Genomic DNA, 26,870 nt, shown 5'->3' with positions numbered 1-26,870 from the left:
TTCCAACTTTAATTTCTAATATATATAGCACCCAAGTCACACACGACACTGCACACAGTGATGTCTGAACACATATACAGAACGTAAGCAGGCTCCGCAGTGCAGGCTACAGGACACCCTGCCAGCACGGGCAGCGAGAGGAGTGCCAAGGTTCCAGAGTCACTGCAGGGGGTCAGCGGAGAATGTGAATGAACTAGCTCCACAGAGTTGTCAAAGCAGAGGGTTCAGATGGAGGGCAACTTCAGATTTGGAGAATCAGCCTGGAGTGGACCATGTGTTATCAAGGGCAAGAGAAACTGCTGTGCTTGAAGCTGGAAGGGACAGGAAACCGGAAGCTTGTCACTGCGGTGATATTCTTAAGCAAGGCTCATTACCAGTGACCAGGTGACAGGGTTAGGGTGCCGCTGTGTCCCGTCTTGGAGCGGGGGTGGGGCTCCTACTGTATGAAATATCACCTAATTCTAGAATTACAAATAAACCAATTAAGATCTTTATGTTAAATTGCTTTAATCTTAAAAAAATGTTTATTATATACGATTTTTGTATGACATAATCATGGAACACAACCTGCTTCGATTCAGTCCCCAGTGAGTTAACGTTCTTTTCTGTCAAAGTTAAACTTGTAGTGAGTTTCCTAATATGTAACAAACACGTGTTTGCTGTCATTTAAACCATGTGTTTGAAGTGCAGCCATTTTGAGCACCCCAATATAACTCCCTTTGTCCTCAGCCTGCCAATCATAATGCCTGCAGTGTAGGAGGTGATCCCTTAACTACAGCCCTTCCCCTTGCCCTGCCCTATCTTAAATTAGACTAACTCCTCCTAGCACAGCAAGGGCCAGTGCTGCCTTAGGGAGAAATCCCCGGGGGCACACTTCCTGCCGGTGTGCTTGCTTGCCAGATATTTTGGTAGCACAACCTTCTGCTAAGTAAAATCTGCCTTGCTGAGGAACTCTTTAGTGCATGTCTGAATTCTTGTGGCACCCCAATATTTCTGACACCAGCACCCCCTGTCCCGCTCCCCTCCCTCCCCTCATCCCTCTTCAGTCCATTTATAGTTTACTTTTTATAGTTTACTTTTCCTCCTGTGGATACACCTGATGCGGGACCGATCCTGCCGCGTCCTTGCATGCAGAGGAGAGTTTGGTCAGATCTGTTCCATGGTTCTTCCCTTTTCCCATCCCTCCTTCCTTCTCCATCTCCTTCATCTACTCCACTGATCTTCCCTGTTTTGTTGAAATTCCTTCTTCTCCCACCCTCCAACCCTATTTTTGATTGGCTTCCACATATCAGTGCAAACATTCAACCTTTGACTTTCTGTGGGACTGGCTTATTTCACTTAGCACGAGTCTCCAGTGCCGTGATTCTTTTGACATCTGTAATAACCAGGAAGTCAACATGAACTGGTGCTAACGTGATCTCCTAGCCACTAAGCAGGTGCTTTTAGGGACAATCACCTGCGCCTGGGGAGTGTGGGGAGGAACCACTCACTGCCCCTTAACATGGTTAAAACTTGCTCTTTCAAAGTTGTTCTGTTTTTGTTTCAGATCTGGGCCTCCTGAGAAACTTACAAGGAGCTGGCCAAAAATCAACCAGAGCCCTTCAGACTCATTCCTTTTGGTGACCTCACAGTAAACTTTGCTCTTTAAGATATTGAATCCTCCTCTTGTGAGGCATTCTCATCTGCCATTTTTGAAAATGCAAAGCATGATCTTGAACAGAACCTTTCCTGCATGTCATGAGCAATAACACAGACTGGACATGTTTGTGTCTTTCCACAATGTCGGAATTTATAGAATACCAAGGAATTCACAAGCGACATCAATTTCATCAGCTTCAATTCACTGAGTACTCTTAGATTCACCAGGTGTTATGACAGTGGCAATCCCCAAGTTTTTTCATTCCATTCCAACCTTAATTACTAGTATCTATAACACTCAAACCACACATCACACATCATACAATGATATATATTACAGAAAAGCTGAGAAAGGGTTAACTGCATGTGTCATCTACAGCAGTGAAGTGTCTGGTAGGTTAAGAACTGGATCCTGGAACTTTGCTTCTGCTGTTGTGAAAACCAAGTCCCAGTCTGGCACTGTGGTGCACACTTGTAATCCCAGGGTCTAGGGAGGCTGAGGTAGGAGGATTTCAAGTTTGAGGCCAGACTGGGCAACTCAGTGAGATCCTGTTTTGAAATAAAAAATAAAAAGGGCTTGGGATGTAGCTCAATGGCACAGTGCCCCTGTATTAAATCTCCAGTACCTTAAAAAGAAAGAAAAGAATATCATACAGGGACTTGAGTAGGTCCTAGTACCAGGTTGACAGCTAAGGAAGCAGAAGTGCAGTTCCTGTGTCCCCTCCACCTTTGCATTCTTGCACAGGGAAGTAAGGTTGGCTGAAGAGTCCAGGCCAGCTGCAGAAAAATTTGCTTTCATTGGCTTTCTATCTTCCAGGGCTCATGGCAGGGATGAAACGAAACCGAGTATGTCCTTATTATCTACTCAGAAAGCAAATAACTGAAAATAGCGTTTGCAGACTTGGAAAGGGTAGGGCGAATTCTCCTTCCTGCTGGGCAGGGTGTGTCCTGACAAGGCCTTTCTGGTCAGCAATTGAACACGCAGTATAAGTCCATTTGACTCAGAAATTATTCTTCTTCACATTCATTGTAAAGAAAGACTCCGAGGTGTGCACAAAAACATCTGCACAAGAATGATTCCTGTGGTGTTATTGATAACAGCAAAAGTCTGAAATAACACTGTGGGGCATCTGACTGAACTGTTTTCCCCAAACTTTTAATTTTTTGACATGTACTGCATGAAAGGTGTGTGTATGCTTAGAAGAAGAGCGTGATGATAGTAACAGGAATAGTTTTAAGTTCACCGCTCACCATGCACCGGGATATGCATTATCCCATTTAATCTTCACAGCTCTACAGATACTGGTCTCATTTTACAGACGAAGAAACAGATGCTGGATTAAATAATCTGCCAAACTCACACAGCTCATGTTAGAGTTTAGATGAGGATCTGGGTAATTTGATTCTAGACCCCCAGTCCTCCCCAGGAGCCTTTCTGGCTAGACATGTCACCTTCTTACTTGGGAGTTTTATGAACTCACCTACTCCAACTGTGCCAGGTGCACTCTTGATGATAACCACATGATCCACATACATTCTTGTTTTGTTTTTGAAGACATACCTACATAAGTGTAAGTATACCGACAACAACCAATGGCTTTGGAGGCTTCTGCATGGGTCCCTGGGGAACATGGACTCATTCCTTATTTATCTTTACCTTGATTACTTTTACCAACTGAAAAGAGTCCTGCTTCTTCTATTAAATTATGACACCTTTTTATTTTCTTAGAGAATAACTTTTAAAACTAGAATACTAAGAAGAGAAAAAAAATACCTGTTTCCATTATTATGATACAACCTTTGTTATTCTTTTGTGTTTGCTGGAATCTCCCCTTTTCCCATTTAAAAATATTAAACAAATTTTAAATTTATGTACACAACACAGGCACACTATTATGGTCTGGATGTGGTGTCCCCCAAAAGCTCACGTGTGAGACAATGCAAGAAGGTTCAGAGGAAAAATAACTGGGTTGTAAAGGTCTTAACCCAAACAGTGATTTAATCCCCTGATAGGGACTGACTGGTAACTGAAATATAGGGTATGAATGGAGGAAATGGAAATTGGGGTGTGACTTTGGGTATATATTTTGTATATGGAGAGTGGAGTCTCTCTCTCTGCTTCCTGATCACTGTGATGTGAGTTGCTTCCCTATACTATCCTCTCCCGCCATAATGTTTAGCCTTACCTCAAGCCCCAAGAAAGGAGAGGGCCTTCTATGGACCAAAACCTGTGAAACCATGAGCCCTCAAATAAACTTCCTTCTTTACAATTGTGCTGGTCAGGTCATTTAGTCACAGCAGCAAAAAAGCTGACTAAAACAGAAATTGGTACCAGGAATGGGCTCATTGCTGCAACTACCCTGACCATGTGGTTCAGAAGCTTTATGAGCTTTTTGGAATTGATGGAAGGAATTTTGAGATGTGTAGCAGTACAAGCTTGGAAATGCTTTAGGTTGTTGTAAGCAGAAATTAATGGCTGATTTTGGTGGGAGTTCAGAAGACTAGAATGGCAATAGGACTGTGCTCAGTGAAGAAACTGTGGGTTCAAAAAATGAGGACTCCATTGGAATCTGGAGTAGAGGCCATAGGTGTTATGTTCCAGCTGAGAAGTTATCTGCATTTTGTCCATGTCCAGAGAATCTCTGTGAGGCTAATTTTAAAAGTTATCTGCATTTTGTCCATGTCCAGAGAATCTCTGTGAGGCTAATTTTAAAAGTGATGGACTTCTTAATCTTGTGGAAGAAATTTCTAGGCAGCATAGCATTCAGGAAGTGGCATGGATATTGCTGGCAGCTTTTAACCAAATTTACTGTGACAACCAGGAGCAGAAGCAGAGCAGAATGATTTGGAAAACTTGAAATGCAGACATAAAACTAGGGCTAAGGAAGTTATAGTTGTTAAAGACACTACTGCCCTAAAAGAATGCTAAAGACTGTGCTTAGAAACAGTAAGAAAGGGGGCTGGGGAGATAGCTCAGTCAGTAGAGTGCTTGCCTGGTAAGCATAAGGCCCTGGGTTGATCCCCAGCACCCAAAAAAAAAAAAAAAAGAAACAGTAAGAAAGATGGCTTGAGGGCATCTCAGGAGCTGGAAAGACCACACCCACCCCAAGCTCCAGAGAGTAAAGGTGAAAATACACAAGGGGGCCTAAGAAGTTCTTTCAATGTGCTCAGCCACCCAGACACTCAGAGGCTGCTGCAGCAAGGGTCTCTGGAGGCTTGGCTACTGTTCGAGATGGCAGCAGACTTTGTCATCAACCATGTGGTATGGGTTCCACAGGAAAGTAGGATGCTAGAGTTAGGGGTCATGAAGGCTTCCCCCAAGATTTCAAAGGAAGGCCTAGGAGGCCAGGCAAAGTAGAGCAGGGTCAAAGTCCCTGCAGGCAAACCCCTGAAAAATCAAAGTGTGGAAGTGTGAGGAGGAAGTCAAAGCTGCAGTGGAGACCACCCAAGATTAAGAAATGCCAACAATGTGAGACATTGTCTTAGGAAAGCTGCAGGAATCAAGGAAAAACAAGCCAACAGAAAGGCCACTAGGGCTGCAACAAACAAGGTCACAGGACGAGCTACCCAAGCCCTTTGGAGAGAACATCAGGATGCCATGTGCCCCGGATGCTGGTCGTGGTGTGAAAGAGTAGAGACCCCCTTATAAAAAGACCCTCTGACAGAAAACAAATATATCTAGTTAAGTTTGACCAAACCAAAATGAGTGCAAATAAAATCTTGAGTTGTGCTGACTGTGGTAAATACAAGGACAGAAATACCCTAGATAAAATAATGTGGCCATGAACTAAGGTCACTGTGACCATTTCTGTGAAGCAACCCAACCCTTTGGAGGCCCCTGAAGCTGCCGGTTTCAGATATAGGTAGTCTTGCTCCCCCACCTAGCCCTGTTAACTCTCCAAATGCAGCCTGAAATAGATAAACTGAAGCTTGCTTTTTGCATTTCTTGAAAAAAGACCCCTGTTGTAAGCCTGCCAAGATTTTTGTGGTTTTGATCTTTTAAAAACAGCCTGTTTGAGTCACTCAGGGCTGCAGCTCCCTCAAACTCTGCTCTGGAGCTGCACCCCTAGTGCACTAGCTTGCTTCTTCTCTTTCCCTTAAATTCTTTCTAGTCTAGTCTTTGGGGGTCTCACTATGTGTCAATAACCGAAACCCACACAATGGAACTATAGGACTTGTTTGCCCAGTTGGATTTCGGTCTTGCTTTGGTCCTATCCCATCTTTCTTTGCCCCTAATTCTGTGAATGGAAATGCTTACTCTGTATTTTTATAAGCTGGATACTTGTAAATTGCTTTTAATTTTACAGAAGCTCACAATGCAAGATTGCCTTGAGCCTCAGAGAAGACTTTGGACTTGAACTTTGAGCAATCTCCGAACTGTTGACTATGGGTGCTCTAGGAAATGGAAAAAAATGTATTTTGCATTATGAGATGGTTGTGAGATTTTGGGGGCTGAGGGCAAAATGTTATGGTTTGGATGTGAGGTGTCCCCAAATGCTCACATGTGAGACAGTGCAAGAAAGTTCAGAGAAAAAATAGTTGAGGTGTCAGAGTCTTAACCCAATTAATGATTTAATCCCCTCATAGGGATTAAATGAGTGGTAACTGAAGTGGTATGGATGGAGGAGGTAGGAATTGGGGCATCACTTTGGGTATATGTTTGCATCTGTAGTGTCAGTCTCTCTCTGCTTCCTGATCACTGAGATGTGAGATGCCTCCCTCTGCCACCCTCTCCCACCATGATGTTCAGCCTCACCTTGAGCCCCAAGGAATGAAGCCGGCCTTCTAAAACCTGTGACAAAAAGCCGGACTAAAACCTGTGAAACCACGAACCCTCAAATAAACTTTTCCTTCCTTACAATTGTGCTGGTTGGGTCATTTAGTTACAGCAATGAAGAAGCGACGAAAACACACATCCTGCCGGTTCTCTTCCTCCAGAGAATCCTGACGGACACAGGGTAGCATCCTGACCTGGAAAGATGCTCCCAATTCCCACCTCCGGGGTCTTACTTTCAGCCTCTCTGTTTGGGTCCCTTTCCTCAGCAAACAGCCCTGTTAGGTTAGGTTCCACAAAGACAACCCACAACATTCCAAAGTGTGTAAATGGCCCAGAGAAGATAACAACACTTACCCTACCATTCAGGGACGTGCAGCCCTTTCTCCTCCCTCGACCATCAGGGACAACTCTGGTCTCTTGTTATCAAATTTTTTCGGGCACCAGTTACGCCCAGGCTCTATGCTATCCAAAATCTTGGGGATACAAACGGCAAGTTCCCCAAGACATGAGTGAAGCTCTGACTCACGGTGGCTCCGTGGGGGAGAGGGGTGAGTGCACAATTAATCTAAGCTCGGCGAACTTCCCGCGACTGTCCTTCAGTAATTCCCAACTTCATCGGGTAGTGTATGAGAAAGGAGTTTCAGGTGGGCCCGTGACAGCCAAGTGAAAAGGTCACTACCTACTACGAGGCCAACTTCTCTGCATTATAACAAAGAGCCAGCCCAGCTTGGTGGTTAAATCATGTGTTCTGGAGTCGAGCACAGGGGCCTTAACGATCCGGTGCAATGGGCAAGGCACAAAAAACCTGGAGGAAACAGCACCTTCAACTCAGGCCGGCTGCGCCGCAAATTAAATGAGAAAAGTGCGTACCCAAAAGGTGGGCAGCTACCGCAGGAGGACTGCGTTCGGGTGCTGAGTCGGCGAACCACCGCTCGGAACAGTGCACTCGAACCTTGCCGTCGGGCGTGAGCCCTAAGCCCCGCACGCTCTCCACCTCACTCCCCACGCTCCTGCGGCGGAAGCCGCGAAGCAGCCAATCAGGTCTCGGGCTTTGGCGTGAGGGCGGGACTTCCTCCGGCGGCGCGCACGCGTGAGTGGAGGCCCCGCCCCGGAACTGCGGTCGAGGCTGCAGCTGAGGCACTGCTGTGGCGGCTTCTGAAGCGGCTGACCCGCGCGTGAGGTAGCTGCGGCCCGTCCCCACGCGGTGAGTACCCGAGCGGGAACCCGATTGGGGCGGGACCCGGGGCTCCCTGTGCGGACCCCCGCAGGCGGCTGGGTTCAGAGGGAGGCCGCCGAGCCCGCCGCTCGCGGTCCTCGCGCCCAGGACCCCTTCGTCGGGCTTTAGCGCCGGCGGCCTCGGCTCTGAGAGCGCGACGGGAGGCGAGAGCGTGGGGCGCGCGGCCGGCGCGCGGGGCTCGGGTGCCTGCTCTGCAGGTCGCTGCCCGGCGGCGGCCGCGCGCGGTTTGTGTCGGCCGGCCAGCCTCCGACAGCGGTTTCGCAGGTGCGTCACCTTGGCACGTTCGGTGGGGGTCGCACTCGTCCCGGTCCTGCAGGCCGGGAGCCGGAGGCGCCGCAGATCCAGAGCTGGCGGGGTGGGTCGGTACCCGAAGCCAGGGTTGCTTTTGTCTTTTGCACGGAATCTGTTGACTTTGACGTGTTAGGTAGAGAGGGAGAACATGGGCCGAGTTCACCCAGACGAGTTGCGCCTAAGCGTTAAAAGCGTAACGAAAAAACTGGGTGGGTTTTAACCCACCTGGTAAAGGCCAGAAAGATGGAACAGGCATGTGCCTTCTTGGCTGGAGGAGGAAGCTCGGTGCACTTTTTAATAAAGCACACCCCAAGACCCAAACAGAAACTCAGATTTTTTTTATCTTGTCTTCAAAATAGCTTAGGAACCGCAAACCCCATTTTCCGTGCTTTAGATAATTTCAGTTATTTGCACAAAACATAAAATTTAAGATATTAACAGACCCTTCTCCCTTTTTAAAGATGAGAACACTCGGGTTCAGGAGAGGATGTGCAAGATCACAGATGCATTACATTACGGATCTGGAATTCAAACAGGTTTACCTCATATGCCTTTGCTCCATTTCTATGTTTCCTCTGTTCCAGGCCAAGCCACCTGTTAAGGGTGTATTTCTTTCTACAGCTTGGAGTTCTCAGTTCTTTCAGGTCCTGGTACTTAATAGGTTACCTAGAAATTATTTGTTGCTTTAGAACGCTTTGCTTTTCAGTTACCAACCTAAAGGAACATTTCTCTCCATTTTAGCAACCATGAAGTTGAAGGAGACAAAATCAAGGCCAAAGCCACCAAGCCGTGGCAAATTTCAGACCAAAGGCATCAAAGTTTTGGGGAAATGGAAGCAGGTGAAGATTGACCCAAACATGTTTGCAGATGGACAGATGGATGATTTGGTGTGCTTTGAGGAACTGACAGACTACCGGTTGGTCTCTCCTGCCAAGAATCCCTCCAATCTCTTCTCAAAGGAGGAGCCCAAGAAGAGAAAGGTACAGGCTGGTTTAGAAGAAGAGGAAGGAGAGTCTAGTTCTCCAAAGAAAAAGATCAAATTGAAGAAGAGTAAAGATGTGGTACCAGTTACTGAAGGAGCTATTACTACCCAGAAAGAGTTTGAAGTCAACAATGCTGAGCGAGAACCCCAGGGAGATGACACTGTTTGTCCTGATTCAGAGGTAGGGGTGATGGCATCCAGAAACCTGGTACAGACTGTTCCGAAAAAGAAGAAAAACAAAGGGAAAAAAATATTAGAGCCTTCCCAGAGCATTGCCCCCAAGGTACCCAAAAAAGCAAAGACATGGATGCCTGAGGTGCATGACCAGAAGGCAGATGTATCAGCTTGGAAGGACCTGTTTGTGCCCAAGTCAGTTCTCCGGGCACTCAGCTTTCTAGGCTTTTCTGCACCCACACCAATCCAAGCTCTGACCTTGGTACCTGCCATCCGTGACAGACTGGACATCCTTGGGGCTGCTGAGACAGGTAAGGACAGTTCTGGGCAGGACAGGATTGCATCTGGGTTGAGTTTGTAGCTGCTAATAGGTGGTAGAACTGGGAGAGGGGGATGTTGAGAGCATAACTAACAAAATCAGTATTGAATGAAGTAGTTGAGAAGTCAGCCAGCTCTGGGCTGAAATCTGCCTCTTCCTGATTTCAATATCCTAGCTTTATTTTTCTGAGCTCTATAGGCCCCATTATGAAATGGAGAAAACGGTAGGTCTTGCATTGCTGTGAAGATTAAGTGCTACAGTAAAGTTTACACAGTACTTTGTAAATGATCTGCAAATGGTGCTTTTTTTCTGTTTTTTTGTGTTTTTTTGTTTGTTTGTTTGTTTGTTTTGCGGTACAGGGCCTTGTGCTTGTGAGGCAAGCACTCTACCAGCTGAGCTATCTCCCCAGCCCCTTTTTTCTGTTCTTGAGCCTTTTCTAAGGAGTAAGGTGGGGCTAAAATTAGCTCACAGGAGAGGTAAATAGATGTTTGTGAGATTAAGGAGTACCACCTTGTTCTCAGGAGTTATCTAAATATAGAAAGGGCTCCTTTGGGAGTTGGTGAGTTTCTTGTCATTGATTTGAGTGTGGTGGATAGATACTGGGTATATTTCATAGGTAGATTCAGGTGTGAGAATATCAACTAAAATTCCCTCATTCCTTGGGCTAAGGCTTTAAGAAACGACCTGTTAACTCAAGGAGATTAGACTACTGACTGTGGGAAGGCATTTTTACTGCTTGGAACTATTGTTCCAGCTAGACTAGCAGTATCCAGTAGAAGTAAAGCTAATGCAAACTACATACATAATTTCAAATTCCTGGGAGGCACATTTTTTTAAAGTTAGTAAAAGGTGAAATCAATTCTAACAATACATATATACAGTATTGTATAGTAGCCACCAAAATCTAGACTAGACTATCTACACAGGTTGTGTCTTGAGCTTCTGAAACAGTGGTCAGGAAAACTAGGGATGAGGCCCTAAATGAAAGTCATGGTTGGAAGAGCAAAGAAACTCAAGGAAAAGGGGAATGGAGGTAATAATAACAACTTAAGGACATTTTACTGGGCATTTAAAATGTGTCGTAAACTGTGTCAAGTGCTTTATATTGATGAATTCAGTTCTTATAACCGCCTTGAGGTTCAGGTAACAGAATTCCCATTTTGTAGATGAGGAAACAGCTTCACAGAAGATAGATGACTGTTCCTAAAACTGAAAGGGTAGTGCTTGTATTCTAAGATAGGTCTTTGTGCTGTTAAGCACTTTGCTATACCTCTTTGGTATATGCACAGTCCTGGAACTGAATCTCTGGAAGGCAGGGGCAGTCTTTTGTCAGCCATTATGACCAGAACCTGACATTTGGTTCCATAACACAACTTTCCCATACAGTGCCCTGCATATGCAAGTCTAAGACTCAAAAAGACTTGGGACAGGCCATGCATTTGAGGCTGTGGACAGACTGTTAATACATGTTACTCTCAAAGGGTACCTTGAGTTTCTTTTGTAAGTCCTTCCCTGACAACCCTCTCTCCCGCTCTCACCACCTTGTTTGGTTGTTTTGTTTTGTTTGGTACTAGGGATTGACCCAGGGGTGTTCTATCACTGAACCACATCCCCAGCCCATTTTATTTTTTATTTTGAGACAGGATTTCACCAAGTTACTTAGTGCCTTGCTAAGTTGCTGAGGCTGGCCTCAAACTTGTGATCCTTCTGCCTCAGTCACCGTGTTTACAGGCATGTGCCACCACACCTGGTCACCCATAGACTTTTTATCACTAGAGATAAATTTGTGTTTTCTGGAACTTTATATAATGAAATCATACAATACATTGGGAGGGACACATCTGGCCATTTTTTACTCAGCATGATTTGAGATTAAGCCTTGTTATTGCAAATATCAATGGTTAATTTCTTTTTATTGAGTAATATTCTGACATATGCAAGGACCTGATTTAATCATCTATTGATGGAACATTTATGCTTTTTTCAAATTTTTGGTTATTCAAAATAAAACTGTTATAAACATTGGTATACCAGTCTTTGGATATACTCCTGGGTGTGAAATGGCTAAGTGTAGCTTCTTAGGAGTTTTCCTAAATGATTATACTGTTTTACATACCTACCAGGTACTGTGAGTTCAAGTTGGTCCATGTTCTTGGTATGGTCAGTTTTATTTTAGGCTTTTAAAATTTTAGTGTTATTTCCTGTAGTTTTAATTTGCATTTCCCTAGTGAGAATGATTTTGGGCATCTTTGCACATGTTTGTCAACCATACCACCTACTTTGCTGGTGTCTCTTCAGTTCTTTTGCCTATTTTTTAGTTCAATTATTACTGAGCTCTGAGGGTTCATTACACGTTCTAGATACATGTCCTTCATCAGATATGTGACTTGCAGTTTTTTTTCCCTAGTATGTGACTTGTCTTCACAGTGTATTTTGAAGAAGAGAAGGTCTTTGTTTTGGGCTGGAAATGTGGCTCTGTGGTAGAGTGCTGGCAGGGTCCTTTGTTTAATCCTTAGCATTGCAAAAAAAGAAGATAGGAAAACAAAATTTTATTTTAATGAAGTTTAAATTACCAACTTTTTCTTCTATGGATGGTACTTTATCTAACATCTCTTTGCCTAACTCGAGATCACAAAGATTTTTTTCCTGATTTCTTCTAGAAGTGTTACTCTTCTCTGAGTTTTATGTTGTAAGTCTTATGTTTCAGTATGTGATTCTTATTGACTTAATTTTAATCAAAAAAATTTTTTTAATTATTCCAGCAGCATTTATTGAGGAACTATCCTTCCGTTGACTAGGCATATTTGTTGTAAGTCATCAATCTTACCTGTCTGTATCCATCAGTACCTCATTAACTTGGTTATAGTAGCTATGTTACAAGCTTTAAAATCAGGCTCTTCCTGATTTTAAGTTTAGTTCTTGAAAGTACTGTTGGTTATTCTAGGCCTTTGCATTCCCCTGTGAATTTAGAATCATTTTCCAAAAGAGCAAGGTGGTATTTGGATTGGAATTGCATTGATTATAGAACAAATTGAAGACAAATGTCATCTTAATATTGACTTTTTAAATCCATAAATGTAATATGTCTCCATTTCTTGAGGTCTTTAAATTTTCTTAGCAATGTTTTTTCAGTGTGTAGATTTTGCATGTTTATTGTTAGTTACCCTAAAATATTACATGTTGATGTTATTGTAAATGGTGATTTAAATTTTTCTATTTCTGATTGTTGCTAATAGACATATGATAGATTTTTATATATCCATCCAATATCCTGCAACTTGGTGCTACTAGTAAGTTTTCTAGATATTTACTACAAAATGATATTTGCTACAGAATGATCATATTGTCCAATCTAGGTGCCTTTTGTTTATTTTTCTTGTCTTATTGCACTGGTTAAAATCTCTGGTACAATTTTGAGTTGAAGTGGTACAGAGTAGGCATTTCTGCTTTATTCCTGATGTTTCACCATTAAGTGTGATGTTAGCTATAGGTTTTTTGTAGATGTTCTTTGTCAAGTTAAGAAAGTTCTTATATTTATAGTTTGCCAAGAATTTTTTTTTTAATCAGAAATGAATGTTGGATTTTCTTCATTTTTTTTTTATTGCATATGTCAAGGTATGTGGTTTCAGTTTTTTGATATAATACATTACATTGATTTTTTTTCAAATATGAAACAAAATATTCCTGGGATAAACTGAACTGGTTACAATATATTCTGTTTATATTGTTGAAATTGATTTGCCATAATTCTGTTGAGAATTTTTGGATTTATGTTTTTGGGCTATGAGTCTGTAGTTTCCTTGAAATGTTTTTGTCTGGTTTTGGAAGTATAGTAATATTGACCTCAGAATGACTTTTGAAGTATATCCTATGTAGTTATCTGAGAACTTTTTAGAATTCTTTTTTGTTTTCATTCTTAAATATTTGTTAGAATTCATTTGGCCTATACTTTTCTTTGTAGGATAGTTATTAACTACAAATTTAATTTTTTTTAAACACTAGAGATACTCATATTATGTAATTTTCCTTAAGTGATAATTTTCTACTTGCAGTGCTGTTAGATTTTTTGTTTCATGTATTTGAATCATATTATTGGGTGCATAATGTTTTGTGGATTAAAACATTCTTGTATATTCTCTAAGTGAATTGGTTCCTTTTCATTACAAAATGACCATCTTTATCCCTGGTAATGTTCTTTGATGTAAAATTCACTGTGGTATAAGTGTAGCTATCCCCATTTTATTTTAATTAATGATAGTATGGTGTTTTTTTTTTTTTTTTTTTTTTCATACTTGTGCTTTGGAAAAACTGTATTTAATATGGCTTTTTCTTGGAGGGGGCATATAATTTTATCTTTTTTAATCTGACAATTCCTGTTATTTAATTGAGTTATTGAGGCCATTTACATTTAGTGTGATTCTTGAAAATAGTTGAGTTTAAATCTCTGGTTTTGTTTTCTATTTGTCCCAGTTATTCTTTGTTCCTTGTTCCTCTTTTACCTTATTTGGAATTGAATTGTTGTTTTTTTGTGACACCATAGTTGAGTATTATCTGAAATGCTTGAGACTGGAATTGTTTCATACTTGGGATTAAAAAAAAAAATTGTGTCTACATAATGAGATAACTTGGGAATGGAATCCAAGTCTAAACATGAAATTCCCTTATATTTCATGTATACCTTATATACATAATCTGAAGGTAATTCTATTCAAAGTTTTTAGTGCACCTGTGTTTTGATTTCCACCTGTCACAGGAGATCCAGATGTGGAATTTTCTACTTATGGTGTCATGTTGGCACTCAGAAAATTTTGATTCTGAAGCATTTTGGAATTAAGATTTGTAGATTAGGGATGTTCATCCTGTGTTAAGATCCATTTGTACCTACAGAGCACTTTTGACATCCCATGTTGTGTGGGTTCTTGCCACACCAACAACCAGTTCTTCAGCTCTCTCAGTGGGCTGTCCCTACAATTTAGTTAAATTGTTATGCTTATGTTTGTGTCATTTCTCTTAGGCTTAAGGACTCAGTCCTATATGATTTCTCCACTTCAGATGCTAATCCCAAGTATGGGCCTCCAGTATTTGTAATTGACTTGACTACAAATTGAGGGCTTGACTCATGGAACTCAGGGAAGCATTTATTTTAAAGGATATAACTTAGAAACAACCAAAGTGGGCAGAAGGTATAGCAACATTTTATTTGAAAACTGAAAAAAAAAAAAAATGGCAATTTAGAACCCTACATCCAGAAAAAAATTTTTTCTTTAAAACAAATATGCAATAAAGGATTTTTTAGTCATACCAAAGCTGAAATAATTCACCAGCACATCTGTACAATAAGATACGCTAAAGGGCCTGGCACAGGGGTCCACGCCTGTAGTCCCAGCGACTCAGGAAGCCGAGGCAGGAGGATTGTGAGTTCAGAGGCAGCCTCAGCAAAAGTGAGGCACTAAGCAACTCAGTGAGACCCTGTCTCTTAATAAAATACAAAATAGGGCTGGGGATGTGGCTCAGTGGTCGAGTGCCCCTGAATTTTAAATCCTGGGTACCAAAAAAAAAAAAAAAAAAACAAAGATATGCCAAAGGGGTCTAGGATTGTAGCTAAGTGGTAGAGTGCTTGCCTAGCATGTGTGAGGCACTGGGTTCTATTCTCTGCGCCACATATAAATCAATAAATAAAAATAAAGGTCCATTGACAACTAAAAAAATACTTCCAAAAATATGCTAAAGGCAATCTTTCATGCAAAATAAAAGACTATCAGATGAAAATCGGGATGTACAGAAAGCAGTAAAGAGCATCAGAAATGGTAAAAACAATAATTGACCGTTTAAAACAAAAACAATGAAAGTACACTTTGGAATTTCTAACACATGGAAATACAGTATGTAATAAAAGCACAGAGGGGAGAAATGGAAATATACTTTTGCAAGGTACTTATACTATATTTGAAGTTCTGCTTCACTTGAGGTAAACTGATAGATTAAATATATATATTATAGGGGAGAAATGAAATATACTTTCGCAAGGTTCTTATACTATATTTGAAGTACTGCTTCACTTGAAGGTAAACTGATAGATTATATATATTGTGAATTCCAAAGCAACCACTAAAAGGACATAAAGAATTATAGTTCATAAAACGATTAGGGAAATAAGATGGTATCTGTGAATATGTATTTCCTCTCTGGTCCCAGTTCCTAGTATAGAGCTTATAAAACCCTTGTAACTTCCTGATAGGAGCATCTTTTCAGTATTTGATCTTGGTCATATAAGACCTTTGAGACCTTAGAATCTCTTGAGTATTTTTTGTATATTTATGAGATGACTGGCAGATGGAGTCCCTAGACAACTTCAGGATGGGAGCTAGTTACCAGAATAACCAACCGAGTAATCAGAGGGCTGGAACTTTCACATCCCTTCCTCCCAATCATCAGGGAGGGAAGAAGGGCTGAAGACTTGAGTTTAGTCACCAGTGGCCAGTGATTTTATCTGTCATGCCTGTATAGTGGAAGCATCATTAAAACCCTACGACAGTGGGGTTTGGAGAGTTTCTAGGCTGGTGAATTTGTAGAAGGTGTGCCAGAGAGATATATGGACACTTTGCACACTATCATCTCCGCTGACCCCAGTACTTTGCCCTGTGTATCTCTTCACAGCAGCAGTTCCTGAGTTACCCTTCCAAGATCCCGTTAATGCCTGAAATTGCAGAGAGTACTGAACCTACCCTTACAGTGCTTTTTACTATATATAATACTTAACACAGATTTAATGCCTTTTACATCTTAAGTTAGCACTTATTGTACACTAGGGCCATAGTTTTTGCAGTTTGAAGTGCAACAGCAGAACCAGCATTAATTTCTTTCTTCTTCACAATTTCTTGGATAGATTTCTTCATACTGTGGATCTTAGCAGGCACATTTTCTTTTTCTTTTTTTCCTTCCTAAATTAAGTTGAGAACGTTCACCTTTTTAATGAAAGGAAGCACTTTACAGTTTCCTTCAGCATATCTGAATAGCCTCCATTACTACCTTTGTACCTTAGGACCATTGTTAAGTTAAATAAGGGTTACGAAGATGCAAGCAACCACAATCACTTTGATGACTGCTTCTTATTTTGTTTTACTTCTAAGGAAGTGGGAAAACTCTTGCCTTTGCCATCCCAATGATTCATGCAGTGTTGCAGTGGCAGAAGAGGAAACCTTCACTCATCCCGAGTAACACTAGACTTCCACTTGGAGAGACCGGGTCTTCAGCTGGAGCTGAGACTGGGTCACCAAGCAAGGCCACTACAGGGACTGGAATGTTGCTTGATGAGACTGTAATTGAGAGTGAAGCACTACTCCCTGAGGCTGGAGCTGAGGTCAGAGGCGAGATCAGTGCCTCAATCTCTGACCAGGCACTGTTCCGTGATGATGATGCTGGTGAAGGGCCTTCTTCCTTGATCACAGAGAAGGCTGTCCCCAAACAGAATGAGGACAAAGAGGAGGAGCAGACTGGAAAGGTAAAACAGGAGTTGGTGGATGGCAACATTGCTCCCTGTAAATCACATCCAAAGCATCCTCTGCTTGGCCTGGTTTTGACTCCCACTCGAGAGCTGGCTGTCCAAGTCAAACAGCATATCGATGCTGTGGCCAAGTTTACAGGTGAGGTTTAGTTTCATTTAATAAAGTTTCCTGAGCAAATCTACATGCCAGGAATAAAGATGAATAAGCTGTGGTTCCTTTTCTCCTAGAATTAAGCCCTATAGAAAATGAATCAAGGGACATTTTCTCAGTTCTCCCAAGGGTGCTATATAGCTAAAGTCATTCTAGATACATAGAAAATTGGTTAATATAGTGAATATAATGGATGCTTAGGTCAGGAGTTAGCAACTTACCTTGTTTTTGTAAGTAAAGTTTTACTGGAACATAACTGCACCAGGGATTACATATGGTTTGTGGTTAATTTTGTACTATAAAGACAGTGGAGTAGAGTTAGTTATGTCAGACCATCTGGCCCACAAGGCCAGTGAGGTTGCTAATGACTTTTTTTGTTTGTTTTTAAGTTTGCTGACCCCTGCCTTAGAGTAAGAACTTAATTCTCTCAGGGAATTCCTTTGAGGAAGGATTTTTACTATGGAAATTGTAATTTCATAATAAAAGTTTTTTTATTATGAAGTTCTCACCATGTGCACAGCACTTCATTAAACACTATCTGCGTTATCCTCTGTTCCTTCCTATGCTGGACACTGTGAGAAGTCCTGTGCTAGAGAGAATAACTGGGCATCAGAGGAGCTTCACTTTAACTCTAATTGAGGAGAATGGGAAGGGCATTCAAGAGAAGGTTTGTCGGAGCTGCAGGTAACATCCTTTCCAGCATTGTAGTGCAGCACTGGTCAGGTATCCCAGAGCTTTGGAGGTTAGCTCGACTGGGTTCAAATCTGGCCTTTCTGTTGTGGTTGGAGGAGGAAGTAGAAAAAAAATGAGATTGGAAAAGTAGGCAGGCCCAGGTCACAGAATACATGGGTAATTCCTCTAGGAGTAGGTTCAGCACTCAGGCCAGGACAGTCTTTTAGAACTCCTGGGAGTGGGGAGCTATTCTGGTGACAGTAGTACTCTGGGGTGTATATTAGTCATATGAGAAAATAAGCAGCCAGACTGAATAATAAAGTCCCTTATGATTTCTGTCCTATAGGAATTAAAACTGCTATTTTGGTTGGTGGAATGTCTGCACAGAAACAGCAGAGGATGCTGAACCGCCATCCTGAGATTGTGGTGGCCACTCCAGGTCGGCTGTGGGAGCTAGTTAAAGAAAGGCACTCTCATTTGAGCAACCTTCGGCAGCTGAGGTGAGAAGTGGTACCTCTCCCCTTTCTCCTTTACCCACTCTGAAGTGAGCCTAAGGTGACATGATGTCATGTGCAATGCCTTCTCCCTGTCACAGAATGCCACAGGACAGTACCAGCCAGGCCCTGGCCTTTAGAAAGCTAAGCATACATGAGGAAGATTATTTGAGGTCCTGGTAGTGATGGGGGTGCCTGCGTGTGTGTGTGCGTGTATGGTTGGGGTAGGAGTAGGGTATTGCTGTACCTGATTTCTGTGATCCACCACCAACCAGTGATGTGGCTCTGTCTGGATCTGCAGGTGCCTGGTAGTGGATGAGGCTGACCGAATGGTTGAGAAAGGTCATTTTGCTGAACTCTCACAGCTGCTAGAGATGCTTAATGACTCCCAGTACAATCCAAAGAGACAGACACTTGTTTTTTCTGCCACTCTGACACTGGTACATCAAGCTCCAACTCGAATCCTTCATAAGAAGCACATCAAAAAAATGGACAAAACTGCCAAACTTGACCTCCTCATGCAGAAGATTGGCATGAGGGGCAAGCCAAAAGTCATTGATCTCACAACGAATGAGGGTACAGTTGAGACACTGACGGAGACCAAGATCCATTGTGAGACAGATGAGAAAGACTTGTATCTGTACTACTTCCTGATGCAGTATCCAGGTCGCAGCTTAGTGTTTGCCAACAGCATCTCCTGCATCAAAAGGCTCTCTGGGCTCCTCAAAGTCCTGGATATCATGCCACTGACCCTGCATGCCTGCATGCACCAGAAACAGAGGCTCAGAAACCTGGAGCAGTTTGCCCGTCTGGAAGAGTAAGTCAGGAGCCTATCTCCAGAGACCTGGCCTCTGTCTGCTGGGCCAGAGGGCCAGGCTGGTAGGGAAATGGTGGAAGCTACTTTCTGTCATAGGGGCCTATCCATAGAAGATAGTTTGTTTGTCATGTGTCCTCCCTCCCCGCCGCAGCATTGGCAAGGTTATTCTCATTTAGTTATTGGTTTCTATTAATGCCCTACAGAAACTTCCACAAGGAGTAATGATGAGAATATCTACAATTATCAAACACTTAAAGTGTTGTGCTGGCACTTCAGATACATTTCCACATTGTTTGACTTCTAACGTCCTTGAGAAGCAGCAGAGTAAATTCTGGCCAAGAACAGACTCTGCAACCAGAATACCTGGGATCAAATCTTGGCTCCTTTACTTATATCTGGTCAAGTTTAACTTCTCTGGGCTTCTTTTTCTCATTTTTAGGATAATAATAGAAGATACCTCAGGGTTGTTATAAGAATAAGGTAGTTGAAAATTCATGCATGTAAAGTGTTTACAACAGTCTCTGGCACATAGTATGTGCTTACTAAATGTTATCTTTAATAATTGTTAGTCCAGCTATCATCATTTATTATGATTGTCATTTTATAAATGAAAAAAATTAGGTCTGGAAAAGCTGATCAGCTTCCCCAAGTTTTCTCAGCCTAGAAGTGTAGAGCTGGGCCTTAGACAAGTCTAGCAGACCCTAGGATGCATGCTATATCTCATTATACTGTTTGTCCTTTGCCTCATTCAGTTCTCTGGAGGTGGGCTGGGGGGGCCTTATGTCATCACAGAGTGTGGCATGTTATATGGGTAGTGGGATCCAAGTTTGGATCCTGGACTCCACACTTGAATAGACCTGTCTGTACCTTGGGAAGCTAATTTTTTCTGAACTTCAGTTTCTTTCTTTATAAAGGGAGATAATAGTATTATCTTGTAGGGTGGTTGTAAGGATTGTGGGGTTTAGAGTGCTTAGCAGATGGTAGGAATTTAAATAATGATTGCTATTAGTTGTAAATGTGCTTTCCATCTCCACCACAGCTGTGTTCTCTTGGCAACAGATGTGGCAGCCCGGGGTCTGGATATTCCTAAAGTCCAGCATGTCATCCATTACCAGGTAGGCGTATCTTGGGCTTTGAAAGCATCTTCCCACTTTGAATGGGGAATTTAAAGCAAAGTTTGGGGGAGGGAGGAGGAATTAATTGGTCTAAGGCCCCCACAACAGATCATAATCACTGGCATCTAACGCTCACTGCTGTCACTTGGAACACTGGTGAGATTTAGTCTCAGAAGTCTTGGTATAGGCTAATGTCAAGGAGCCCTTCCCTCCAACTACTTGATACCATCAGGTTAGAATCTTAGTTTTCCATGCAATGGGAAATATATGTTAAGTATATTTCTTACTCTATTTTCTGTTGCTGTTATAGAATACTTAAGACTGGGTAGTTTATAAAGAAAAACAGCTCGTTTTGGCCCATGGTTCTGGAGGCTAGAAAGTCCAGAAGCAGGTCACCACTATCTGTTCAGCTTCTGTTGGGAGCCTCAAGGTGGAAAGATAACAAGCAGGCAGCACCTGCAAAGGGAAAACAGAAGAGAGACAACCATAACAACACATTCCCACGGTAACTAATCTAGTCCCTTTCAAGCAAGAACGCATTCCTTTGAGATGGCATTAATCTGTTCACGAAGGCTCCACCCAAACACCGAGCCTCACCTCCAGCTGCTGCACTGAGGAAGTAAGACGCAACATATTCAGATAGCAGCATGTTAAATGGTTATCCCGATGTAGAGAAGTGGAAGAGTGTGGTAGTTAAGACCTCCTTTGGCTTAAATCCTGGCCACCCTGGACCAAGATATTTGTTGTTCAAGAATCCCTCTGTACCTCAGTTTTCTTTTTTGTTAAATGATAATTACTGTAGTACTAATTTGTAGGGTTCTCATTAAGGTAAAATAAGTAAATACGTGGAAAGAGCTTAGTAAACCACCTGGCATGTTGGAAGCACTTAATACATGTTAGCTTACGTCAATAGTAGCAGTGATAGTAGTGCACGCACCTAGACGTGTGAGCATGTTGCTGTGGCTAGGGGTGTGGGCTCCAAGGCCAACTGCTGGGTTGGATTCCCCACACTGATGCCTCAGCTGACTGGCTTTGGGCAGGTTATTTTAATACTCCTGTTGCAGAGTCATTGTTTGTAAACTGGAAGTAATAATGCTACCTGCCACAGAGGGTGGTTATGAGAACTGAAGTGAGCCGATGATGAAGCACCTGCAGTGTAAGTACTCCATAAGTGGTAGTTGTTTTGACATCATTATTACTATTTTTCCTCTTTAGTTCTTCTTTGCACTTATAAAAATCTTTCAGGGTACCAATTCCAGTTTAGTGAATTTCTGCTTCTGCCTGGGGAAGGGGGCTGTGGGTCATTGTGGAAAATATCAAGATGAACCTAATACAGCCCTGGTTCCTAAGAGGTGTCAAATCCAGTGGAGGGTGTGAGATGGCTGCCACTGTGATTTAAGGCAGAAGGTATTAAAAAGTTAGAAGGGATTAGAAAAATAAATTCCAGTTTGGGAGATTGGAAAGTGCTTTCCAAGAAGGCGCTGGACACTTAAGGAAGGGGAGGATCTGGACATGCAGAGGAGGAAGGAACATGTAGAAGTGGGCAGTGTTTAGGGGCAGTGGGTCCAAGTTTGAAGAGGGCTGTGTTGAGAGAGGAGTACTTGAGTAGTTGCTGAGGATAGAAGGGGATGCATTGGGGGCGGGTCACTGAGCTCTGGGTGTCAAGGGGAGGAGCTGGACCTTTATCCTGTAAGTGAAGAATCTTATTTCAAGAACCATTATGAGCTGATCACAGTGGCTAGTTAGAGTACTGTATTGAAAAAAATACCGAGATGCTATCTCTGTGGAGAAGACTTCATGCTTGATTAATGGTGTTTGCCTTGGGGCTGGGGGAGAGAGGGGTGTCAGCACCATGCCACATTACTGATGGGTAAGCACTCAGTATGTGTTGAAATAGAGGCACTATAGCCTAAGAGTTAGCATGGTCTCTAGAGCTGGGCTGCTTCATTTTTGAATCCCAACTCTACCACTTACTTAAGTGACCAAGGGGGAGTTGTTTTGATCTGTTGTAGTTTCCTGGTCTATAAAATGTGAGTAGGCATTAGGTATTTCTTATTGTTATTAGGTATTTCTTATTGGGAAGAATAAATGGGATAATACATGTAGAATGCTTAGAATTTTCTGGCACAATGCAGCTACTGAATAAATGTTGGTTGTTAGGACCATCATCAGTCACCTGTGCAAAGTTAATAAAGAACCTGTGGAGTTTCTTTAGCTGGAAAGGATTATGGTCAGAGCTGAGACTCAGGAAAATGACACTGGCAGCACAGTCCTGGGGCAGGGGCAGTAGGAGTATGGAGGACTAGAGATTAGATAAGAAGGAACTGCCATGGTCCACCTAAGCAGGCATGAGGACTTGAGCCAAGGTAGTGGGCATGGCAGGGAAAACCATGCACAGTAAGTGGGTTGAACGTAGGGACAGTTTGAATGTGGGCCTAAGGGAGAGGGCTAGATTGGTCCATAATGCTAGGAAGGTTCCTGCCTACTCACCTGGCTGGCTTGGAGGAGGGTCCGATTTAGGGACGTGGCCATGAGGGGAAAAACAGTATTTGGCAGTGGCCACGTGTTGACCCTAGTTCCTGCCTGGCAGGTCCCTCGCACCTCAGAGATTTATATCCACCGAAGCGGACGAACTGCTCGGGCCACAAGTGAAGGCCTCAGCCTGATGCTGATTGGGCCTGAGGATGTGATCAACTTTAAGAAGATTTACAAAACCCTCAAGAAAGATGAGGACATCCCACTGTTCCCTGTGCAGACGAAATACATGGATGTAGTCAAGGTAAAGAAAAAAGTTCAAACCCCATTGCTAAGAGGGATCCCTCTACTCACAGAGCACCTTGCTGACACTCCGGCAGCATTACTCTTAGAAACCAGTTAGGTTCCGCCCACGGCTGAATAGGGGGATTTGTAAAAGACTAGGAACAACAAACCTGGGAGAAAGGAGAAAAGGAGTGACCAAAGGCGTGAGATATATTCTCACTCAGCCATTTTTTTCACTCTGAAGTCACCACCTACCTCCACCCCCACTGGAAATTGGGCTTGGCCAAATGAATGTCCTGTCAGAGGGCTAGGAGCAACACGTTAAACGTGTCTCAGAAGTAGATACTAAAGGTTTGGTACATCCCAGAAACAGCCAGTAAGTCCTGCCTTAGAAGTTCATGTTAACTCAGTGGCGCTTGTGGGTGAGCAGGCCACAACGTCTCAGGACCAAAGCAGAGTGGGCTCTCCCCAGAGTTTCACCCACCTGTGAGTGGGCCTATCCATGCTAAAGTTCAGGTGCCAATGGAACACTGTGGTGCTGGTAGGCATGTGGCCCTGTTGTGTCTGCAGCAGAGATGTGGAGTGTGAAGAGGAGAAAGAGCTCCAGGAATTGAGGGAGCTAAAGCATTGACCCGTTCAAGGATTGGTGTGTACCCTGGTTCCAAAGGAATATTACCTGTGCGGGGAATTGGGGGCAGTGACGGAAAGGTAGAGGTCAGAGAGAATTCCTGGGCAAGGAGGACTAAAAGGACACCCTGACTTTCCATGGTTCTTTCCCCCTGCATTACACAATGCACCATGTAATGGTGGGTTCTTGTCACTGCAGTCTGACCTTAAACCCATGAGGAGAGGAGAGTTGTGGAAGCTAGCTGTGACCTGTCTCCTACTAGGAGCTGGGCTGGGATGGACTTCTGAGTAGAGACAGTCAGGGTTTATCCTTGGGAAAGCTGCTTCTATGGTTGGGGGTGTGTGTGTGTGTGTGTGTAGTGATTGCCTTCCGGTCTTTTATCAGGAACCCAAACGGATGCATTTCAGTTGGAACTGAGCTGCATCTTACTGAGCATTGATCTCAGGGATGTTTTTAAATACAACTTCAGTGAGACTGTGCTTCCCACAGACATGAACTCCCATCAGATGAATGCTGTGTTCCTTTCCCCCAGGAGCGAATTCGTCTAGCTCGACAGATTGAGAAAGCTGAGTACCGGAACTTTCAGGCTTGTCTGCACAACTCTTGGATTGAGCAGGCAGCAGCTGCCCTGGAGATTGAGCTGGAAGAAGAGATGTATAAAGGTAAGCACTTTGGGCTGGAGATGGGAGTTGAGGAGAGTCAGCTCTTCCTCTTATCCCTCAGCTTTTGCCTTGCTGGAGCCATCTGTGCTGCTGTGAACCCTGTCAGAATCAGTAGTACCTTTTCCTCCTCTGCTGGCAGTCCCTAATCCCAGATGAACTGAATGTACTCAGCCTCTCTGGACCCCCAGCTGCCTGTGTCCTGCACGGACATGTGCAATGCAGGGAGCAGGCTTTCTGGCCAGAGCGGCTCATGTTTGCTGCCAGCCCATTCCCTTAACTGGCTATTTGACTTGTCAAGTTATTTAGTCTCTCCGCTGTACCTCAGTTTCCTCATCTTTAAAACAGGTAGAAAACTACCTCATGGGGTTGTTTTGAAGATTGATTAAGGAGTGTGAAGTATCTATAACAGCCTGGCAAACAAAGTATATGATACTTTTTAAGTTATATTTATCATTATTGTTACTATTACACCTGTCTTCCACACTGACAAAGCATTTCTGTGTCACCATCTCATTTAATCATCTCCACAAGTTTCATGGCATGAATAAATCAGAATTACACGTGGTAACTAGAGGCTCACAGAAAGAAGGGATTTGTGTGGAGAAACAGCTTCCCACACCAGGTGGTGCCTGAGCCCCATTCTGCATGGGTTCAGAGTGTGGGTCTGCATAGTCACTACTTAGGAAAACTTTGGCGTCACAGAAGAAGCACATCTGGATCTGATGGTTCTGGCCACTGTTCCTTCCAGCCCACCAAGGATACAGCTCAGTTGAGTTGCTGGCATCCCGGTGTCAAAGGCAGCAGCTTCAGAAACAAACTTACTGCTATCTTCTCATGGAAGCCAGGAACCAAAGCAGTGGTCGTGATTACAGCTACTACTTGTAGCTCAAGCCTGGGGTTTAGATGAAGGTCTGGAGTCCCTTGCCTTCCCTCCTGAGGACTCACTGGGCAGAACCCTTTGTCTGGGCCCACCTCTGCATATGTAGTCCCAGCACTGGGTGAGGTGCAGGAGAGCCATGCTGCAGTGCAATATTCACTGTCTCCTGAGGGATTGGTAGCCGTCATGTTGCCAGACCCCAGATGGGCAGTGAGTGGATGTAGGAAGGAAGCTGATCTTCTGTCAGGAATCTTGGGTTCCAGTGTGTTTCACAGCTAGCCTTAGGCAAGTGACCCCTCTAAGTCCAAGCTGCCCTTTCTGTAAAATGAAGACGATTCTTTTTAGAAGGGTTTTATGAAGAATAAAGGACAGGGTGGTCCCTATATATTCCTCCTAAACAGAAGTTAGCTGTTCAGTTTCTGTGAAGCCAGCACTAACTTCTGCAGGCATCTTCAAAAGCTTGCCTCCCTCAAAGAGTTCTGAAACATTTTTCATTGTATTACCCATCCAAGGAAACAGTGTTTCCATGCATCATAGTAAATATGATCTTGTTGGTGTTCCCTCCAGGAGGAAAAGCTGACCAGCAAGAAGAGCGCAGACGACAAAAGCAGATGAAAGTCCTGAAGAAGGAGCTGCGTCACCTGCTTTCCCAGCCATTGTTCAAAGAGGACCTGAAAACCAAGTATCCCACTCAGTCTGGGAGACTGCCCCAGCTCACGGCTGCCCCGAGGACTGGGGAGTCGGCCCTGAGCTGCCTCTCCAAACAGAAGAAGAAGAAGCGGCCAAAAGAGGAGCAGCAAGGATTTCTGCAGCCAAGTACAAGTGCAGATTAACTGCCCCTGGTCAGTGTTGGGGTCTGTTCTCTGGTTATATGTGAAAAGCTTCTTCCCACCCTGTGCTTCACTCCCCTGAGAACCCATTAGGAAAATTTACTGCTCTTCCCCCTTAGGAGGGACCTCTTGCAGGTTTATGTTGTTTTGGAGTAAATCCTACACAGTAGCTTGTTCTGTATTCCAGTGCTTACAGGCTTCTTATGTGTTCAGCTTGATTTCCTGAATTAAAAACAATGGTTAGAGCCAGAGTGTCTTCCTCATATTTGGAGCCAGAATATGGGGGATGCAGTTTGTATCCTACTTAACTTAGTGATTCCCTTGGGTCAGCACAGTGCTAGTTCCCGGATGGGGTGGGAAGAGCATCATAGGCACATTGCTCCAGGACCTCAGCACGTGTTCCTGTCCTTTGCCACAGTAGCACCCTACCAGCCACTTAGCTCTGTGCCATTCCCTGCTGTCTGTTGTCTTGTCCGAGCTGCCCCATAAGGTGGGCACAGCAGAGGTTGCTGTCCTAAGACTTCCCTCACCTTAACGTTGACTGGGTCGGGAGCAGGAGGCCCCAGGATCTTGCTCAAGCCTTGTTTACCCGCCTCTTCAGTGACAGAACAGACTCCTGCCCAAATTCCACATACCTTTCTTATTGTCCCAAACCATTTTACAAAACAGGCTTTCCCTTCAACCTAGATGCCTTTGCTCTCTCCACCCTGCATGCTGCTTCGTGTCCTCCAGGAGTGGCAGGTGCCCTTGGAGCACATGCTGCTGCGTTCTCTGGGCTGGGCTCCAGCTGGGCTGGAGGCTTGGGTCAGACCTGGTATAAATTTGTGCTGAGGGAACAAGTGACCTGGTGCTGCCCCAGCTTTCCCTCATGTCATTCCCTAGTGAAGTAGCCACAACTGCCACAACACAGGAGAAGCACAGATTTCTGCACAGCTAGTCTGG

General features: G+C 43.5%; 1 protein-coding gene across 1 annotated transcript; it reads left to right on the top strand.

The window, feature by feature from the left end:
• Positions 1-7,512: 7,512 nt before the first annotated feature.
• On the top strand, positions 7,513-26,173 carry Ddx24 (DEAD-box helicase 24). Its single transcript, XM_047541850.1, has 9 exons — positions 7,513-7,619; positions 8,685-9,410; positions 16,549-17,061; positions 18,092-18,245; positions 18,541-19,056; positions 20,096-20,171; positions 22,762-22,950; positions 24,092-24,221; positions 25,666-26,173. Exons 2-9 carry the CDS (start codon positions 8,690-8,692, stop codon positions 25,929-25,931), a joined length of 2,565 nt encoding a protein of 854 aa, XP_047397806.1. The 5' UTR covers positions 7,513-7,619; positions 8,685-8,689; the 3' UTR covers positions 25,932-26,173.
• The last annotated feature ends 697 nt before the right edge of the window (positions 26,174-26,870 follow it).

This window comes from Sciurus carolinensis, chromosome 2, assembly GCF_902686445.1.
Source record: "Sciurus carolinensis chromosome 2, mSciCar1.2, whole genome shotgun sequence".
Classification (NCBI taxonomy): domain Eukaryota; kingdom Metazoa; phylum Chordata; class Mammalia; order Rodentia; family Sciuridae; genus Sciurus; species Sciurus carolinensis.
Note: the sequence above shows the minus strand (reverse complement) of the source record. Positions and strands in the feature narration are given on the sequence as shown.